This window comes from Schistocerca americana, chromosome 8 (genome assembly GCF_021461395.2).
Source record: "Schistocerca americana isolate TAMUIC-IGC-003095 chromosome 8, iqSchAmer2.1, whole genome shotgun sequence".
Lineage (NCBI taxonomy): Eukaryota > Metazoa > Arthropoda > Insecta > Orthoptera > Acrididae > Schistocerca > Schistocerca americana.
The window spans coordinates 159,596,777-159,617,731 of NC_060126.1; the positions used below are offsets into that span (position 1 = coordinate 159,596,777).

At 37.5% G+C, this 20,955-nt stretch overlaps 1 protein-coding gene across 1 annotated transcript in view; it reads left to right on the forward strand.

Annotated features, from left to right (window-relative positions):
• Positions 1-2,072: 2,072 nt before the first annotated feature.
• The window catches only part of LOC124544777 (ran-specific GTPase-activating protein-like), a 35,544-nt gene continuing 16,661 nt past the window's right edge, over positions 2,073-20,955 (forward strand). Inside the window, exons 1-4 of the mRNA XM_047123456.1 lie at positions 2,073-2,214; positions 2,346-2,485; positions 17,838-17,995; positions 18,097-18,225. Of these exons, the coding sequence (XP_046979412.1) occupies positions 2,200-2,214; positions 2,346-2,485; positions 17,838-17,995; positions 18,097-18,225 (442 nt within the window). The 5' untranslated portion in view covers positions 2,073-2,199. The remainder of the gene's footprint in view (positions 2,215-2,345; positions 2,486-17,837; positions 17,996-18,096; positions 18,226-20,955) is intronic.

Here is a 20,955-nt window from a genome sequence, read left to right on the forward strand (position 1 = left end):
TAGAAAAGTTTGTTATAACGATCGTGCTATGAGCACTGTTTTTAAAGAACCAATCTGATTCGAATTATTTTCATTAAAATGAGTTCGGGACCACCAGTGCACATTTCTTTTTACACATTTGTATTACCTTCGGCATTTATGTCTGCAGAGTTGCGTAATTTGAATGTGCTGCGGAGATAATTGTTAAGATGGCGGCAGATAATTAATAGAGACTTTCTATTGTTAGAGCAAATAAAATAAGTATTTGAAATGCTTATTAAACTTTACTTCCGTATTGTGCACTATTTAGACTTCATCAAGCAAACATTTGATTCTTTTCTAAGGAAAACACAGACAAAAAAACGCGATACAAATCGCTGTCATCAATGGCTGGGCTCCTTGCAGCGGAAAGAAATAATTAACACAGATAATGCTTACTGAGTGAGGAATTAAACTTACAAATAATTATTCACTCATATTTATAATAATAATGAACTCTATTCTCAAGTAATAATTAACAAATAATTACAATTTCTTAACAGACCCCAGTTTTATATGCGCAACCTACAAAAGCCATCCAACGAAAGATAAAAACAAAAGAAGACAAACGAGGATCATAAAAGGAATTTACAATTATCATTGTCTTTTTATGATACATATCGATATGTCCAATTACATCATAAAATATTATATAAATAATTAATATTTATCATCGTTTTCACTGTTTTTTCATATGTCGTATAGATAATGTTTATAACTGTTAGAGGCATAATTTCCTCTCGTCGCACTGTAGCTAAAATTTATCTCGTGGATGTTACACAACCAATATACTCGATCGGTGAAGGTAGTCCCAATCAAAGGTCTCATGGCAGAGACGGTGGCAAAATTTTTTTTTAGCAACGTGGGTAGCACGATTCAGCTGTCTGTTGCATGTCACCACAGTCCAGGGTTGACACTATTCCTAAAACTGACTAATCTGTGTGGGTTCTGACATCATCATACAACTATATACTACCTGGCAAGTAATGAAATAGTGAAACACTGGCACAGAACATTGAAAGCTGCGATCATGTGTCACGAAGATACCTGGACCTCTGCACTTCTCGTGGTATTGCAAGGCCTCTACATTACATATAAGCAAGATACAGAAGCTTCACAGCAGAAGTGGTATACAGGGAGACCTTACGCCTACCATCAGAATTTTTTCGACACAGTCAGAACTGAAAGTCATCAATCTTCCATGCTTGTTAGAAGAAGTGCAAAACCAAATATCCAAGCTGCATCCATCACCAGCGTCACAGCTTAGGGAACATAAGTTTTTCTGCACGAAGATCTAAGTACATGCTCGCGTGTAATGTTGAGAACAGGCACGGTATGTCCCCCTCTGTAATCACTGTATGCCAGACAATACAGTCCTAAAACGTGATGAACATACGATCCAAATATAGTGCAACGGCAGCAAAGTTCCCTAGGGCTAGTAAAGCCCGCATATTTATTACCGTTGGGCTACAAAATGATTCAGAAAAAGAAGGGGGAAACCATGTCCACAGCGGCGGAACGGAAAAAAGGAACAGATCAAGAACAGTAAACGCAAACCTAAACACGATAAGCAAACCCAGAGGGGACGCCGATATTTTTGCACAAGAGCTGGTCGACGTGTTCTGTACACATACCCAAACGTTCCTCGAGCTCCGCTCTTCCGCAGAGAGATTGTGTGTGAATCGCCGCTGGCGGAATAAACCGCACAATGTATTTTTGTGAGGTTTGGAAGAGACTCAGTTTTACATTACGTTTTCTCTTTGGGTTTGGAGATGATGCTTTGCATTTTTGTCGTTTGTTAGTTTCTGCAAGTTCGTAAGTTACGCTTTAATAAAACCCAATGTAGCATCCAAAAGCGTCTTGACTTAATACGATGAACCCTTGAGACATTGCCTTTGTTTTTAGTTTTATTACCTCATACCTCTCTTTGTGTGCATGACATTAGACATACACAAGAAACTGTCATATTGGATACTTTGTCATCAGTTTCCGCCGAAAATGCTATACACAGCTTGGTTTAATATCAGAGGGAGATTATTTTTCTTTGGTTAGTACATCGGAGACGAAATTATCTCTGGTGTTAGCAGACATTCTTTGGCATCGTTTGAGTGAATTTTGTGTGTGCTGGCGGCAACTGTGTGTTTGAGAAGTTGTGTGTGGACACGATTCAAAACATTTAGGATGTCTGAGGACCACGTATGTATTATGCCACACTGTAGAGTATTAGCTTTGAGCTGATGGAATAAACTGATCGTTTACGGTCCAATGTATGTATCACAAAAAAAAACCGTACACTGAATTTTCGTGTTTCGGCGTCTTGTCCCCAGGGAGACCATAAGGAAACAACCGAGGAGACAGCACCCGATGAGGCAGTGCAGGAACATGATCCACATTTTGACCCCATCGTGACATTGCCAGAGGTGAAAATAAGAACTATGGAAGAAGACGAAGTTGAAATGATAAAAATGTGAGCACATTTGTTTTAAGAAATTTTGAGATCTTGAATCAGAGTAGTCCGTTATCAGTGGGGTCCTTCCGTACAACGTACTCGGGGTGTTTTTCCAGTACTCTGAACTGGCTCCGTTGATGAAGCGCTTGGGGTGCATCATATATATGTACGTAGCACCATTTAAACTTAAAGCTTCCAGCATCCTGATTGCTGAGCTACCTTTCGCCAAGGCATGATAAAACTCTTCCTTGTGTATTTCTCGTCTGATACACGTAACATACTTGCTATTCCGATACTGGTAACGGTTAACAGAACTGAAGGAAAAGTGTACAGGAGGTGTTTTTTTGACAGATACGCCTGTATTGTTGATCCAAGGTGAACAGTTGAAGGCAAGATAACAGAAGTGCGTGGTGTAAAAGCTGAAAGTGAGAAATGAAAGTCGATTTGAATGACAGTCATCATACAGTCCCACTGACATCTTCTTGATCTACTAGTTTTCATTTTGATATGTTTGCTTGTTATGAGATTATGCTGAAATATGTCCCAATATTAATAAATGAAAATTTGTGAAGCAATATTATATTTGTGAAATAGATACTCTAGAAATTTGCTGGCTGCTAAATATAGCCACACACGTGTCCTGGACCAATAATACAACTATCTCAACTCTAAATTTCGCCCTTTCACACATAAATGGACTGTGGATGGGACATGTAGCACACTAAAATTGAAGATAGCGTTGTTAATTGCACACTATTTGACAGTCATTTTATTTGAAGCGTGATATATCAGCATTTGTATGTGACAAACATGACAGACATCTTGGTTAATGCTGTGAAGAACGTACTACTTTACATATCCAGTCAACTGCATATCTAGAAGTATCCAATGCTTGTCGATATTTACTGGATTAAGATAATTGAGCTTAGACTTATGGCGAGATAAGCTGTTAGCATCATTTGTCTGTTCATTCAATTGTGTTTCCAACATAAGGGAGGATATTTTGAGTTATTGAAGCATATAATGTCACAGGGATAAAGTTACTCCAAACTGCATCTCTAGTCATCTGTGATACTTATTGCTGCTGACAAACTGAAGTCATGTTAGTTCATTCATACAGTGTTCTGGAAACACCATCATAAAGTGAAAATAATTGTCGATGTGGAAAGAGTCAGGTTATATGTTTCCATATTGACCCAATATTATTGTCCATTCAAAATTAAGTTTTTTGTGGCCACTTGTTTACAAACTGCCTGTTGGATTGTGTCTCGGGTTCTTTGGCTGATGTTTGTCTGATGGTTTTTCTGATTTTTCACCATCACAAGTAGCTGGCATTGTCAAACCACTAGCAATGGAGGGTGAAGCTTTGACAATGCCATCCACTTCTGCTGGCAAATCATCAGAAATCGGCCAAAGAACCCGACACATTGTCAATTACCGTTACTATTGCAGTGGGCACAGAATCATGCAGATAGGACCGTGGATCAATGTAAACATATTGCCGGGTCTGGTAATCATGTTGCATATCTACACTGGCTCAAAAGTCAGCCAAGGTGTCATTCAGGTGATTGTCTGCTCGAAACGTTCATCACAGTGCAGATGCAGACGGATGGGGTTAATAGTATGCTATGTGGGAATTCGTATGGGCTTTCACCTGACCTGTAGTTGTAACCAAAGACACCATGACACCTGTGGACTATAAAAGAAGTTTTGCATCACCTCGGTTCTGAGAGTTCCGGAACCTATACAGAAAATTGGAATAGAGATCAACATAAACATAATTTCCACCCTTATTGTTGCTCATGAAAACTACATATTGCATGTTGTACCACCATATAGTGAGACCTTCAGAGGTGGTGGTCCAGATGGCTGTACACACTAGTACCTCTAATACCCAGTAGCACATCCTCTTGCATTGATACATGCCTGTCTTTGTCATGGCGTACTATCCACAAGTTCATCAAGGCACTGTTGGTCCAGATTGTCCCACTCCTCAACGACGATTCGGCATAGACCCCATAGTTTGTTTGGTGGATCACCTTGTCCATTAACAGCCATTTTCAATCTATCCCAGGCATGTTTGATAGGGTTCGTGTCTGGAGAACATGCCACTCTTGTCGAGCGATGTTGTTACTCTAAAGGAAGTCAATCACAAGATGTGCACGATGGGGTCACGAATTGTCATCCATGAAGATTCATGCCTCACCGATATGGTTGCACTATCGATCAGAGGATGACATCATGTATTGTACAGCCGTGACGACACCTTCCATAACCACCAGTGGCATACGTTGACCCCACATAATGCCACCCCAAAACAGCAGGGAACCTCCACCTTGCTGCATTTACTTGATAGTGTGTCTAAGGCATTCAGCCTGACCAGGTTGCCTCCAAACACGTCTCCAATGATTGTCTGGTTGAAGACGTATGCAACACTCATCAGTGAAGAGAACATGATGCCAATCCTGAGCGGTCCATTCGGCATGTTGTTGGACCCATCTGTACCGCGCTGCATGGTGTCGTGGTAGGTAGTGGTCATCCACTGCAGTAGTAGCCCTTTGGCAGCCTGGGCGAGGCATGTCATTGACAGTTCCAGTCTCTCTGTATCTACTACGGTCGCAGGTTCGAATCCTGCCTCGGGCATGGATGTGTGTGATGTCCTTTGGTTAGTTAGGTTTAAGTAGTTCAAAGTTCTAGGGGACTGATGACCTCAGAAGTTAAGTCCCATAGTGCTCAGAGCCATTTTAACCTTTTCTCTGTATATCCTCCAAGTACAAAGAACATTGCTTTGGTTCACTCAGAGATTCCTGGACACTTCCCTTGTTGAGATCCCTTCCTGGCACAAAGTAACAATGTGGATATAATCGAACTGTGGTATTGACAGTCTAGGAATGGCTGAACTACAGACAATGGGAGCCATGTACCTATTCCTGGTGGAATGACTGGAACTGATCGGCTGTCGGACCCCCTCCGCTCATGCGTGGTTGTTTCCATCTTTGGGTGGGTTTAGTGACGTCTCTGAACAGTCGAAGGGACTGTGTCTGTGATACAACATCCACAGTCAACGTCTATCTCCAGGAGTTCTGGGAACCCAGGTGATGCAGAACTGTTTTTGATATGTTTAGAGCAACAAAAAACTAACACTAGTGAGGTTTGTATTGCATTCAAAGCGTGGTGGCTTACAAAAGTTTTCTAAACACAAAGTATGAGAGGCAAATTGTTAATTGTTTATGGAACAGCTCGATAATTTATTAGCAAATCCATTTCACTCATTAGAAGAACCCCTTCATATGCCCAGTATAAGTTTAAGGTTGCAGTAATGTATTTCTGCATATTTAATACTAAGAAATACAGTACACCTCACTTACTGACAAAGTCTGTAGCTTACAGGCCTACTTATGTCAAATGATTAATAAAGAATATGAAGAACTCTATGTTGGCAATCCTGTCTGCAGGTCAACATTATTAGATTGCTAAGTGCAAAGCAGGCAGAAGAGAGCTTTTTGATTAACTTATCCATGTGCTTCAGACACCTAATTTTATTATCCATCTGGTTGCTTAGGTCATCACAAGGTTTCACAGTTTGTAAGAGCTCTCAAGTGTCCCAGATATATCATGTATGTACACCAAGAACTGGAGAGGTACAAGCACATCACCTCACCGAACATATTTTGTTTAATTTTTTTGTTGTTTCACTCCAAATTGTTTATTTCTATTATATTAATTAATAATGTTGTTGTCTATTTTCTATCAATAGAAGACTTTGTGCAAGAGGAATGCCTGTAACACCATACCAGTTTAGTTTCTATGACAATTTTATGATGTACACTACGGTCATCCCATATCAAGTGGTCTAAAGGTTCCTACTTTACCATCATGTAGTATAACACTTATCACAAATCTCTCTACCAGCGTAAAGTCCCAAGAAACTGGAAAAAAGCGAGAGTGACTCCTGTATATAAGAAGGGTAAAAGACCCGCACAATCAGACAAAGACCCTTAACATTGGTTTGCTGCAGAATTCCTGAATATATTCTCAGTTTGAATATCGTAAGATTCCTGGAGACAGAAAAGCTTCTGTCCACAAATCAGCATGGTTTTAGAAAGTGTTGCTGGCGTGAAACTTAACTTGCCCCTTTTATCACATTATATTGTGTGAACTACAGATGAAGGGCAAGAGAGTGGATTCCGTATTCCTAGATATCCAAAAAGTATTTGACTTGGTGCCACACTGGAGACTGTTAATGATGATATGAGCATACGGAATAGGATCCCAGATATGTGAGTGGTTTGAAGCCTTCTCAAGTGGCAGAACCCACTGTGTTGTCCTCCATGGCAGGTGTTCATCTGAGACAAGGGTATCATGAGGAGTGCCACAGGGATGTGTGCTATGACCACTGCTATTTTCTTTATATGTAAACAATCTGGTAGCAATCTGTGGCTGTTTACTGATGACATTGTGGTGTACAGGAAGGTGTCATTGTTGAGTGATTGTAGGAGGGAACTAAATGACTTGGACGGCATTACTGGTTGATGTAAATAATGGTTGCTAGCTAGCGCTAGATAAAGAAAAAGGTAATGCAGATGAGTCTGCGAAATAAGCCCACGATGTTTGAATACGGCATTGGTAATGTGTACCCCCCGCCCTCTTCCTTTTACACACACACACACACACACACACACACACACACACACACAAAATGAGTATCAAGGCATAGTATTGCTAAGCAATATGAAATAGAAAGAGCATGTAAGGATTGTAATAGGGAAGGTGAATCATAGACTTAGGTTTATTAAGATAATTTTTTAGAAAAAGTCTTTCTCCCATAAAGGAGACCAAACGAGTAAGCATAAGCACTGTGGCAGTGATGAATGAAAAACAGTTAAGAAAGTCAACTGTAAATAGTGCAGTGCAGGAAATATGCAAAATGCCAAAACTGCCAAGTGCAGATGTGAAATGAAGCCTGTCGACACCAACCACTGCTAGCAAGAGGGGAAGGAGCAGATTGTGTAAAGACACACCTTAAGTAACTTGCAGACCAACTTTATAAAGAAAATGCTGTTCTTAACCTAAAAGAATCAAAAATAAATAAATGTACAAATATGTGTATCCAATTTACAGAATACCACAGAAGATGCTTTGTAAATAAGTGAAACGTGTCTGGTGTAATTGTTTTTAATTAGGCCTACATTTCAGTCAGCTCAAGACAGATAACCTAATAACAGACTTATCTCTATATCTGACACTCTGACATTCATACAACGATGATGTTATGATCGACTGCTGTGGAAAGGTTTTGGTAGATCGAATTCAATATTTTCGCCTTCTGTCTGTTATCGTCTATTTTGGTGCTAGCATAGTCTGAGTGATTGAATAAATGATTGCAAACTGCTTACTCATTTTATGTGAGACCAAAACCTCTTAGGGTTTTTACTCAGATCAGTTGACAAAATTTGACTTTCAGCAATTAAATACTTCTCTAACTGCTCTCCTTACTCATTTTCATTTTGTTCAGTTTTCATTTAGCAACTAGGTTTTGACTTACATTGAATCTGAGATGAAGTTCTTTGTTTATGGAGCAGTATTCTAACATGGCTGTTAAACCATGGTGGGTGTGTTGCTACATGGTCTAAGATGTTACCTTTACTACGTGGTTCTCCATATGCTTGTAATAATTTCTAGACAGGACATTCAGAATAATGTCAGATGAATCCCTGTCTCTGGCACCATTTTGGATCCATTATTTTGTTCAGTTTTTTACTTTACCGATGAGAGGAAAAGTAATGACATTAATGCTCTCAGTGCAGAAGCAAAGCAGATGTATAGCACAAGAATCTGCCTTATTAACTGACCATTGCAAGCTTGCTCTTGCTGTTTATCAGTTGATTGTACCTTCAGTCCCATCACAAGGTGCCTTTTAAAGACTTGCTGGCACAATTTGAGAAAATGTTTAAAAATTCTGTATTGGGCACTGGAGCCATTACTGAAATAGAGGATGTGAGAAATATTAGCAAACTGTGTATTTACATATATACCTTTAATAAAAACATTAACAGTACTCGTGTCTTCTCAGGACAATCTTCGACAATGCAAAAACTCATAGCTTCGATCTTCTAATATTGGCAAAATGGACAATTGTTGCTTTATTTTCCCAGTGGAAGCTTTGCACTGCATCCTGAATGAATAATTTTTGGCAAATTCTATTAGAATAATATGCTTGTCTCTCTCTAGATCACATTTAAGGGCTTTAAGATGCAAGCTTTCAAGTTTGCCAATGTATTGTTGGTATGACAGATTCCAAATTTTTATTCCCATTTTCTCAATAAATTCATCCACTGTCATCTTATTAGTGTCCAGAGTGTCCCATTTGGTATGGATCCATTGATCTTACACAATAATTACTTGTGGATCATGAGATATGAAATAGCTGGCAACTACAGATGCTACAGCTTATGATCCAGGACATTTTTCACAGCATGTTGCATGCATTTTTTAAATTCCAGACTGCATATTGGTGTGCAGAGAAGCTCAAGTGATTACTTCAAATTATTGGAGATACAAAAAAAAAGAGAACACCATCCTTATTATTGGGTTCTTTATGCCCTTTCATTTTTTATAAGACGTGTTCTAAACAGCTGAATGTTTTCGAGATGTAATTTTTAAAAAAGACGGTGTTTTGCTGTTTGTTTCTGTGTTTTTCTGATATGAGCTCAGTTCCTGTTCATTAGGACTCGTTTACTTTCCCAATAAACTTCTGAACAGTTGAGAGACATAATACAGGGTATTTATAAATGAATATTGGGGTTTTAACACTTGATAATCTTTATTATATTAAACTTACAGTTATAAATGATATGTCAGATGAAAGAGCAATTCAGTTTTATCAAGAACCTTATAAATGTTCAATGTGAGCACCATTTGTCACACGGCACATGTCAAGTCTATAGCTGACTTCTTCCCAAACGTTGATAAGTGTGTCTTCAGTGATTGTAGCAACAGCTACTTCAATCTGGTTTCTTAATTCAGGCAAGTCTGCTGGTAGCAGAGGCATGTCCACACAATCCTAGATGAAGCCCCAAAGGAAAAAATCACATGGCATTAGGTCGGATGAATGTGGAGGCCATGCAGAGCAAGCCCTGTCATTGGGCCCCTTGCAGCCTATCCAGCACTTGGCTATAGCATTGATGTGTGTGGTGTGACAAATGGTGCTCACATTGAACATTTATAAGGTAAAACTGTTTGATTGCTCTTTCATTTGACATATCATTTATAGCTGTAAGTATAAAGTAATATATATTATAAAGTGTTAAAACCCCGATATTCATTTATAAACACCCTGTACAAACTGTCAGATTTAACTTGAGTACCATCAGAATATGGGCATGTTTTTCCTGCACCTTGACCTTGTCATAGCTTTTTAGGACTTTATATGCTCGCGTTGCAAAACCAAACAAATTTTATTAGGTGGTATAGAACATGGCCTTTCTAATTAAAGTGGTTAAAGTTTTGCAGCAAATACTTTCATGTAAAAGTGGGCTAAAAATAGCTGTTTTTGGAATTTTTACAAGAAATGTCAACTTTGCCCTCAATTTTTAAATTATTGGAAAGCAATAGGAGAACAGAAATTTCATATTCTGAGAACTTGTGTTGGTATGCTATTACATGCAATTACTTGCAGAGATATAAAAAGCGTAACTTGATTTCCCCCCCCCCCCTCTAGGTGACTGTATTTTTGACTGAATTTGCATCAATTATCTATATATGAAAATAGCTCACAAAATCTTGTTCTATTATTTCACTGATGAGAGTATGAAATAGTGTACAATGTGGTATAGTTTTTTTCTTTCAAGAAAATATTGCCAGAGATATTTACTCTCAAGGGTGTTCAGAACTATTGTGCACTGTCGAAAGCTGCACTATGTAGTCAAACAAATTTCTGTATCAGTAAGAGTATTAAGTTGTTGAAATGAAACTTTATCAGTGTTTATTGGGAACATGTGTGAATGTTTACACAAAATGCCAGCAGAGTAATTTTTCTGTTTACTTCTTCTGAAACTGAGTATGAGAGATTATATATTGCTTTCTCAATGTAAATGGTGCAATGGAAGCCAAACTGAGCAAGTGTTAAAATGTTTCCAGAGAGATGGTTCAATATTCTTGTGTGAGTTATCTTCTCAGGTATTTTGGGAACACCGGAAGGAGGGAGATGTGTTTGTAATTACTTATCTCCACTATTAGAAATGGATTTTACTACAACATACTGGTACTTCATCCTCTCACATGTTTTCTTTCCCCCTTTGTTAAGTTAATTCAAGGGAGTGAATACCACATTAGCACAAGATTTTGGTTCTTTGGATAACGTAACAACATAACCAGAAGAGTTACTTCATTCCAATGATATGACGATTGTGAGATCACTAACAGATGGTTCGGCTAAAACCAATGATTGGTAGTAGAGTATACAATGTGTAAGTCTAATGGATGTGCCTTTGATGGTCCTCTTGCCTCCTTTGTGTTTCCTGGCACTGTTAGAAAGAATTTTTTGGATTTAATAACCAATTATTTGAATTTAATATCATCACTCACTGTCATCAAGGATTTGAGTGTGATTTCCCTTATTGGGTTTATTCACTCATGACTAATAATGCTCCAAATTGCTGTTGCCTGTTTGTAATTTCGAATTTCTTGTGCGTTGAGCTTTTCCATTTTTGATGATATGGCAAAGAATTTTGCAATGCTGCCTGTGTAAAGGTCTCTTTCGTGGGCACAAGATACTTTTGAGCTGAGTTGGTAGCCATATTTTCCCTTAACTCCCACTAACTTTTCAAGTTGGTTTGTAAAGCAAAAGACTGTATTGACATTGTAATAAGATGTTTTTGAGGAAAGGATAAGATTTCTACTCTACTGTGTGTTCATGGTACTCTACTTCTCATTGTTTAGCTTGTAATTTCTCTGAATAATGTGACTGACTCAACATGTATGATTCCTTGAAACTGTAATTTTTACTCTTAGCGAAACTTGATTGATGTGAATGCTTTATTCCTGCCGTTTCACTTCCACAATCAGATAAACCATTTATTATGGGGCTCACATCTATTTTTGGAAAGAGCTTGATTTGCAGATGTTTTATCAAATGCGCTTTCATTATGTCATATTCTTGTTGGAAATGTTACTGTGTTTGTTGCACAGCTCGCAGTGTACGTGCGTGTTTTAGAGCACACCAGGATGAGTTTACAGTGTCTCCCCTGCCCTCTAAACTCCCCAGATTTTAACTTGATTCCATCAGGCTGTTTGGGCACTGCACTCTTATCAAAGAAACCTACAGCAGCTGGCCACAACCCAGGAGTTGGCATGGCTCCTCATCTCGGTCATTACCTTGTAGAACTTAATGTAACCAGACAGTGTAGATCCAACCATCATTTTATTTATAAAAACTGTTATGTATATGACCTCATTAGGGTTGAACCACTCAAAAAATATGAACTTCGTATGTTGTTTGAATGCTTAAGATATTGCATCATTGCCTTAGAACAAATTGTGCAAAAATTAGTCTGGCTGTTGACATACCTTACGTATTTACAATGTGCACAATGTTAGTGGAGACTTTTGGGTATGATATACATAGTAGGTGCTGAAACAACAATTTGAATTCTTCAGTTAAAGTGCACTTCCAGTGTACACTGCTGTTGCAGTGCATGCCGTTATTTGTAACATCTTGCATGTTGGTTGATGGAACTGTATATTATGAATTAGGAATCAGTTGTTGGTAGCCATAGTTCCCATTCATAATTTTCTATGGTTTGTAAATAAAGTTGGTATTTTGTTCTGTTAGGTTAGACTGTAACACCAGACTTTTTGGCAAAATGGGAAATAAGACATAAAAGTAGATTATTGCAGTGATGAATAATGTATACCCCAGGCTTTGCTACACATAAATCTGTTATGGCAATTCTATTTTTGTGTCAATTCATTGGCTTTACCAACTGACAAGTGAATAATCACATTTCAACTTAACATTGGCCTTCATAGGTCAGTCAGTCTTTTTCCTCTCCAAGCAAAGAAATATGAAAATTGGTAACTGTCCTTAAAATTTGTGATAGTCAGATCAGTGAAAGTTATTCTGGCACTTTTCGTACTGAAAATAAATTTAATCAAGTCAAATGTTCACTGAAAAAAATAATTAGATGCAGTGTTACCTTTTGGTTACCGTATGTAGTCAACTGAGTGGCTGTGACTGATATCAATGAATTGCCAACATCAGCATGCAATGCATGGGCCACTGACACCGTTGGACAAATTTTCTTCTGTTGATGCTTATGGAATGGAAGGATTGGCCTCTTTTTTTCGAGTGTTGGGTGCCACAGAAGACAACCAAAGTGAGTATCACTGTTTTTGAAGTTGCAGATTCTGTTCTGCAGTTGTCTGTCCTCATCTTTTTGTTCTTAGATGTATTTGGATTCTGTATTCTTTAGTTATGACATGATAAATATGTTAAGACAAACAGAAAAGTTTGCACCACTGAAGTAGCGTGTTCGTGGAAGAATATACTGTATATGGAGCAAACCGTTTATATAAGAAATTCATCTCCTGAGTGCATTGCTGTTGCAGTTTGACTCCTATTTTCTGGTAAGACAGGTCATAACAAAATTTAATAGAAGCAGGAAGAAACTGTGTCCAATACTTATTGTCAAAATATCTTGTTTCTGGAAGAAGATGCTTTATTTAATATAGAGGAATTGTGTGATAAAAAAATTGAAACATTCTTAAACAAATCTTATTTCAGTATGATTTGTGGATTATAATGAATGTGATAGTGTGATGTCATTATTTAGGCTGTTACAAAAGTGTCCTTGAGAAATGGTGAAATAGATACAGTTGGTCACTGTCAGCAGGTGTAATTTCATTACTCATGATACTTTTAAAAGTTGTAAAAGATCCCAGATTTTGAAATTATAAGGCTTGAAAGTTTTTAACTTTTGCCAGTCTATTCCTCTTTCCTCTGCGAGGAAAGAATTAATAGTTTTAAAAGCTGGGAATAGTTTTTAGCTTTTAAATATGTGTATTGATAGTTTTGAAATTTAATTTCGCCCTCTGCAGGTGGGTACCGACCAGCAATTCTACCTCTTTGTGATTTTGAAGATTTCTCAAGTGAATTTTTGTTTTGTTATAAATAAATGCAGACACAGCTTAACTTGGTTAACAGTCACACATTGCAAGCAAAATATTGGAAATACATGTGTTCAGATTAAATTTAAGATTTGTGACAGTGTTGTGTAAAATTGATATGTCCCCATTTAGCTTTAAATGTCAGGTTTGAATAGGGGCCTACTGAAAAGAGTTCTAAGATGCATTTGGTACCAGATATCCGAGGACAGTGTGGTCTTTTTCTGGATAGATGGTGCTGCACATACTGACAGCAAACGTTTATGTCGTAAAGACTTACATACAAAATCGTAGAGGTGGCTGTTCAACCTTTGTCAAGAACACAATAAATGGGCTGATAAGTGCATTGGGAAAGCTTGTCAAATATTAACCTATAAGGGAGTACCTTTTCTATGCATGGCTGTGTACCTCTGCATGCTAAGACTGTTGTTGACTTAAAAGGGAATATTTTCATTTCTAAACTTTTTGGACCCTGAAAGATGTCAGCGCTCAAATGCTGAATGCAACATTACTTCTTTAATGTTCCTCCATGTGTGAGGTTCATTCAAATGAAACCTGGTCAGTGCATCTACCTTTCCCTTACACATAAGGTGGCGCCATCTATTGGTAGAGAGACTGACGCGTGTGCACTGTTTGATGTTGCTTAGCACCAGTGTGGTTTCACACTGAAGAGAAGGTGGTCACACAAGTTATCGTCCACTATCAAACAGGCAGGCAAGTAAGCAGGGAGAATGAGGAGTGATTTGATTTTTGGCGGTGGAGGGAGTTAGAGACCATGAAATGTATTGACGGATGAAGGCAGTTTATGGTGAGTACAATCTTAGTTGTTCAAGTGTTGTGGAATGGCACAAACGATGGCACTGGAAGACAAATCTTGTCCTGGACAGGCTCATCACCACTCTGGAAATGGTTGCAGAGGTGAATGTTTTAGTCTTGGACAACTGCAGAATCACGATGGACGAGATCTGTCGTTTACCAGGTATTAGCATGGGAACCACCTACGCCATAATGCATCAACATTTGAATTTTCGAAAAATCTGCGCGCAGTGGGTTTCCCATCAACTGACCGTCGAAATGTGCAATACTCAAATGGCAGTTTTGGTGACTATTTTTGAGTGTGTGTACTGTGTATAACTACATTTTTGAGTTAGTAAAATCGTTACAGTTACTTTACATTAGTGACAGGGTTTCATTTGAATGGCCCTTGTACTGGTAAACCATAATCAGTTCCTGTACTCTTGGTTTTAAATAACCTTTGGCAGTTTCATTTTTATCCACAAGACTAGGTTAATCGATCACAACTGTCATGCCCGTGGTTTCAGCTCTGTTGCTGTTGGATTTAGTTGACTCCTGATCCAAACACTAAATCAAAATTGTACACCCATAAGTCTCCATTTAACTTCGCAACTAGTTCCGTGCATTATCTTTGGACCTCTTAAAATAATTCCTGGGATAGTAGCAATTCTCAAGTAAGATGGTCAGTTAACATGGAAACACCTTAGTTTCTACGGCAATAAAATAGTTAATGTTAAAACTGTAATCACAGTTTACAGTTTTAACATGAATGAATGCTCTACTAGCACAGATTGTATATATTGAAGATGTAATTAATATTATAATACGATTACAGTGTGTTGTTTCACAATTTTATCAGCTGACAATAATGATTTTATATTTCACCAATGTGATGCTGTGAATACTTTCATGAACATCATGATGGTCAGACGACTGAAACTATTTTTATAAATAAAATATTTTACCAGCAGCTCAAGGCAGTAATAAAACAGTTTTCAAATATGTAAGAGCTGTGGGACACCATCTCCCGATAATATGTTGTTATTTTTGATTTTTTTTTTTTACTGTGTATAGGCCATCCGAGGACCATGTTTCAATTCCAATTATTTGTTCGTTTCTTTTCTTCTAGTATGCTTTCATCTATACACCATATTTCTTCTTTCTGTCTTCAGACCATTTTCAACCAATCTTTTTACCTACCCGTTCTTGGAATTCATTCATTTTCAATACTTTTTCTCAAATGGCTTCTCTATTGCTTATATCTCCTTTTTTTATTCTTTCTTTCTGAATCCTTTTTTACTTCGTTGACCCAGCGTGTTGGTGACTTCTGTACCCACAATTATTTTTAAATATTATTAGTTAATCTACTGTCTTGCATTTGAAATAAATGTCCAGAAACATGTCTTCTTTTTCTCATTAGGTTTGAAATATTTTCTATATTTTGGTATATTTCAGAATTATGTTGTGATTTCCAGCCTTCTGCAGTGCTTTGTGGTTCTAATATTTTCCTTGGAATTCACCTTTCTGGTACTTCCAAGTATCGTTTAATGCCAGGCATTCACTTGCATGTAGGCATTCTTATTCACTTTTGAGTTGTAATGTCTTATTTTTGCATTATTGGATATGCACTTTTTATTCTAGAGGTCTTTGGTGAGCCCATATCCCCTCCCCATTTCAAGCAACCTTCCCCCTTTTGCAGATTGTTCCAAAGTGTTTTCCTGGATTATCTCCCCTAGATACTTGAATTTTTTTACCCTCTTCATTTGGCCAATATCTGTTTCCAGGAGTTTTGGAACATCCTCAACGTTTGTTACATTTTTTTTCCTGCGGATATTCTTAAGCCAGTTCTGGTGGCAATTTTTTCCAGGAGATTTGTGCTGTAGCAGATGCCACATTTTCAAAAAGTGTAGCAGAATCATGTGCAACTGCAAGACAGTTGATTTCAATCTTCTTGCTTCCTAACCTTATAGGCAAGATATTGAGTTCAATAAGTTTTCATTCCAAATTCTCCCTATTCTCTCTAACACACTATTAAAAAGAATTGGGGATAGGCCATCGCCTTGTCATACACCTGTTTTTTGTTTCGAAAGGCTGTGAAATTTCTCTTAACTTTACAGACTGTATCTGTAGGTGTTTCACAGATTAGGTTTGCCAGTTTAGACTTTACACAAGATTCTCGAATTATAACCATAATTTCTTCGTCAATAGAATGAAAAGATGAAAAGCCTTTTTGAAATCCACAAACATAATTACAATGTCCTTTGAACTAAGTAACCTGCCATGAATTAATGACTTGAGGTTAAATGTTAATTCTGAACATGACCTTCCCTTCCTAAAACCACCTTGATATTTGCCTAAATGACTCTGCTAAAAAAGGTTGTCTGCACTTGCTTTTACATCCTGTTTCTTACCATTTTTGTGGACTGGATGTATCAAGACAACTTTCCGTTCCTCTGGGATCTTTACTGTTTTCCAGATATCTTCAAAGAGTAAATTTAGCTTATTTGCTGTATTTGATTAGAATCACTTCAAAAAGTTCTTCCATAATAGAATATTCTCCACTAGCATTGTTGTTTTTTAGGGTTTTAATTATTTCAATTTCTTGCATATTTGGTGGTAAATCTTCTTCCAGATTTTCATTAATATCTGAGAATTCTAATTTGGTATGTTCAGGTCAGTTCAGAAGCTGATGAAAATATCTTGATAGGATTGCATGATTTTCAGTATTGCTTAACTCAATGTTGCCATTTTCATTTTTGAAACAGATATTTGGAGTTTCATACCCCTTTAATTTGTTGTTAAAAGTTTGATAAGTCATGGGTATTATTTTTTACAGATTTTTTGTTTATTTCCAAAAGTTTCTCCTTTCCAAAGTCTCTTTTGGTATTTGTGATTAACTGGCTGTTCAATTGCTTTATTGTTTAAACTGATCATTATCTTAAATTTTCTATGAGCATTTCCTTTTTTATTTTTTGACCTCTCTCCTCTCTGCTGTGGCTGCTTCATATATCTCATTCCATCATATGTTTCTTTTATTTTCTATTGCCCCATTATTAATTGCTTTGGATATTTCTTGCCAGTAGTGTGTCAGTATTAAATTTTATTGTTATTATTCCAAATGATCGCAATATTTAAGTGCTGAACAATGGAAACTCCAGGTTGGAATATCAACAATATAAGGAAAAGGATAGATTGCTACTCACTGTAAACATGGCATGAATTGCAAACAGGTACAGGGAAAAGACAGTCTTTTCATTGTGCCTGCACGCAACTCTGTGTCATAATTGCTGTGAGTAGCAGTCTATCTTTTCCTTATATTGTCAGTAAATTTGTGTAATTTTTAAGCTGACTACCGAAAGTAGTCCACTGAAAAAACATTTCAAATTCATGATGTTGGTATAATTTGTTACAGGCGGGCAAAATTGTTTCGCTATGACAAATCAGAATCTCCACCTGAATGGAAAGAGAGAGGTACAGGAGAAGTAAAGCTACTAAGGCATATTACGAAAAATACTGTCAGAGTTGTTATGCGAAGGGACAAAACATTGAAATTATGTGCAAATCACTTTGGTAAGTTACCTGATACTGATATGCCATCTTTTATGATACCTCCGTCTTTAATCATTTTCAATATTGAATGGTATTGTTAAAGTGTGTGTGTTTGTCTGCAGTGACACCATGGATGGACTTGAAACCAAACTGTGGCAGTAACAGATCGTGGGTTTACAGTGTAGATGCTGAATTTGCAGACGGTGAAGTGAAGAAAGAACTGCTGGCAATGATGTTTGCAAATCCCGAAAGTAAGTTCTGTTGCAGCTTGTAAGGGATGAGGCTCCACATGTCAAATTTCTCTCTTCAGGTGTAGCGAGCAGAATATGCAAGAAGTGTTTTTTCCATCAGTTTTTCACACATATTTTTTTCTGTCATTTGTGCTTAATAGCACTGGAATTGAATGTAATGTAACACTTCAGACAGAAAATATTGTTGAAGTAAGGAACAATAGTTTCTAGGTCTGGAATTATTGTGGCAACTACTTCAGAATTTTCTAGGCAGATATATTGTCATTTAACAAGAATTGTTGTCACCTGTCTCCTTCCGTGGGTAATGCAATGTGAAAAGATGCAGTCTCACCAATAAAAGCAGCAGTGACGTAGGTGATATACTGTGGGACAGTGGTCATAAATGAGCAGTTGTCAGTGGATGTGTCACTAGATAGCATGGTAGCATTGATGTGATAAAAATACCTTAAAAGACATCTCATTCATACTAATACACCATGTTCAGGGAGGCTTCAACATCCATACTACCACAAAATGAAAAGCACTGATAAGCCATATTGGATTATCAATAGATGAATCAAAAATCTTTTAAAGCCATTCAGAATGTTATAAGCTGCAGTATGTAGTTGCATACAACAGGCTGGGCTTATTAACAGTGAAGTTGCTCAGTAAGTAAAACTAAGAACTTATATTCTTGGTGAGTGGTGTTCAAATGCCCATTCTCCCATCTTGACTTTGGTTTTCTGAAATCATGTAAGAGTCAAATGCTGGGACTATTGCTTTACAAAAGAACATAGCAGATTTCATTCTGCATCCTTTTCCTCTGTGCTCATGTACAGCCTCTTCCTCTTGGAATAAAGTGGATTTGCTTATGTGCCACAAAAAGTTACAGGCCAGCAGAAAAGACAGATGATATTGGTGTGTTTTTGTCAATTGGTGCATTAGCTCTATGGAAAAAAGATACTTCAGAGATTGCAGTGTATGGCTAATGGACGTTCCTTGGTACACCTTAAATTCATTGGGCTTCTCCAGTGTAGTAGTATTTTGGATGCTAGTAACCAGAGAACTTCCTAATGTCACATGGTTAAAACATACTGCTAGTGAAGATGTTTTGGAGTGTTTGTGGCATTATAGTGGCATGTGAAAGTACTTTGACTCAAAAAATCTGTAGAAGGATCCTAGCAAACCTGCCTCAAATTCTCGGTACAAATACTCTAACAGAAACACTGTTTGAACAAGCAGTGCTTGACTAAAATTGTCCCATTTCCTTTGTGTGTGGTTAGGCCCATATTTGATACTGCTGAACTTCTCTTGTTCTGCCAGTGCTAGTTTGCTTTTTATGTCCTCCTTGCCCCATCCATCATGGGTTTTTTTTGCTGTCCAGGCAGCAGAATTCTTTAACTTTGTGTTCTTTGTGATACCCAGTTCTGGTAAGTTTCTCACTGTTGTCATTTCTGCTACTTCTCACTGCTGTAGACTTTTTTTCAATTTAGTCTCTGTTCCATGTTCTGTTTTCATTATTATTCAATCTATTCAACGTACCTTGTAATTTATCCTTACTTTCCCTGAGGAAAGCAGTGTCATCAGCAGTTCCTATCATTGATATTTTCACCCTGAATTTTAATCCCACTCTTTAACCTTTTATTTCCATAATTGCTTCTTCAGAATACAGATCAAAAAGTTGGGGTGAAATACTACATCCCTGTCATACACCTGTCAACCAGAGACTTTGTTCTTCGTTTTACGTCTTATTGTTTTGTTTTGGTTCTTGTATGTACTGTGTACTACCCTCCTTTCCCTATAGCTTACCTGTTTTTCCCCATTAGAATTTCGAACATCTTGAACCATTTTACGTGGTTGAATGCTTTTTCCAGGCCCACAAATTTTATGAGCAACTCTTGACTTATTATTATCAGCTGCAATGTCAGGATGCCTTAACTTTCCTAAAGCAAACTGATTGTCATTTAAAAAATCCTCAATTTTCTTTCCCATTTTTATGTATACTATTCTTGTGAGCATGCATGAGCTGGTAAGCTGAGTGTGCAATATTTCTCCCTCTTGCTGTCTTCGGAATTGTGTGAATGATGTTTTTTCCTGATTGTTGCCACTTTCCCGAATTGCTTTAGAAAATCTGATGGAATGTTGTCAATCTCTTCTGCCTTATTTGATGTTAAGTCATCCAGAGCTCTTTTAAATTCCAATATTGGATCATTGATAAACTCCTGTTTAGTCTCCTATCGCATCACGACCCCCCCCCCCCCCTCCCCCTACCCCACCCCACTTCCTTCATAGCGACCTCCAGTGTACTGTTCTCTCTCCTCCCTACATTTAACAGTGGAATTCCATTGCACACTTAATTTTATTGCACTTTAATTTTTATTTCACTGAAGGTTATGTTAACATTCAATTTCGTCACCTTTTTCATGTAGCCATTTCACCTTAGCTTCCATGCACTTCCCATTTATTTCATTTCTAAGTGACTTGTATGTCTGTATTCCTGAATTTCCCTCAAAACTTCTGTGGTTTCATCACAGTTATGTTCCTTGTACCAACTATGAAATATAGAAAGTCCTTGATCTCACAATTCTATTAAGCATTATGCATTTCAGAATTTCGTCATCAGACTGAAGCTGTGGATTGAAGTGTACAAGAAAATTAATGATAGCATATATGTACGTAATAACATAAGTATTCATCTAAATATTGGTGTGTGTGTGTGTGTGTGTGTGTGTGTGTGTGTGCGCGTGCGTG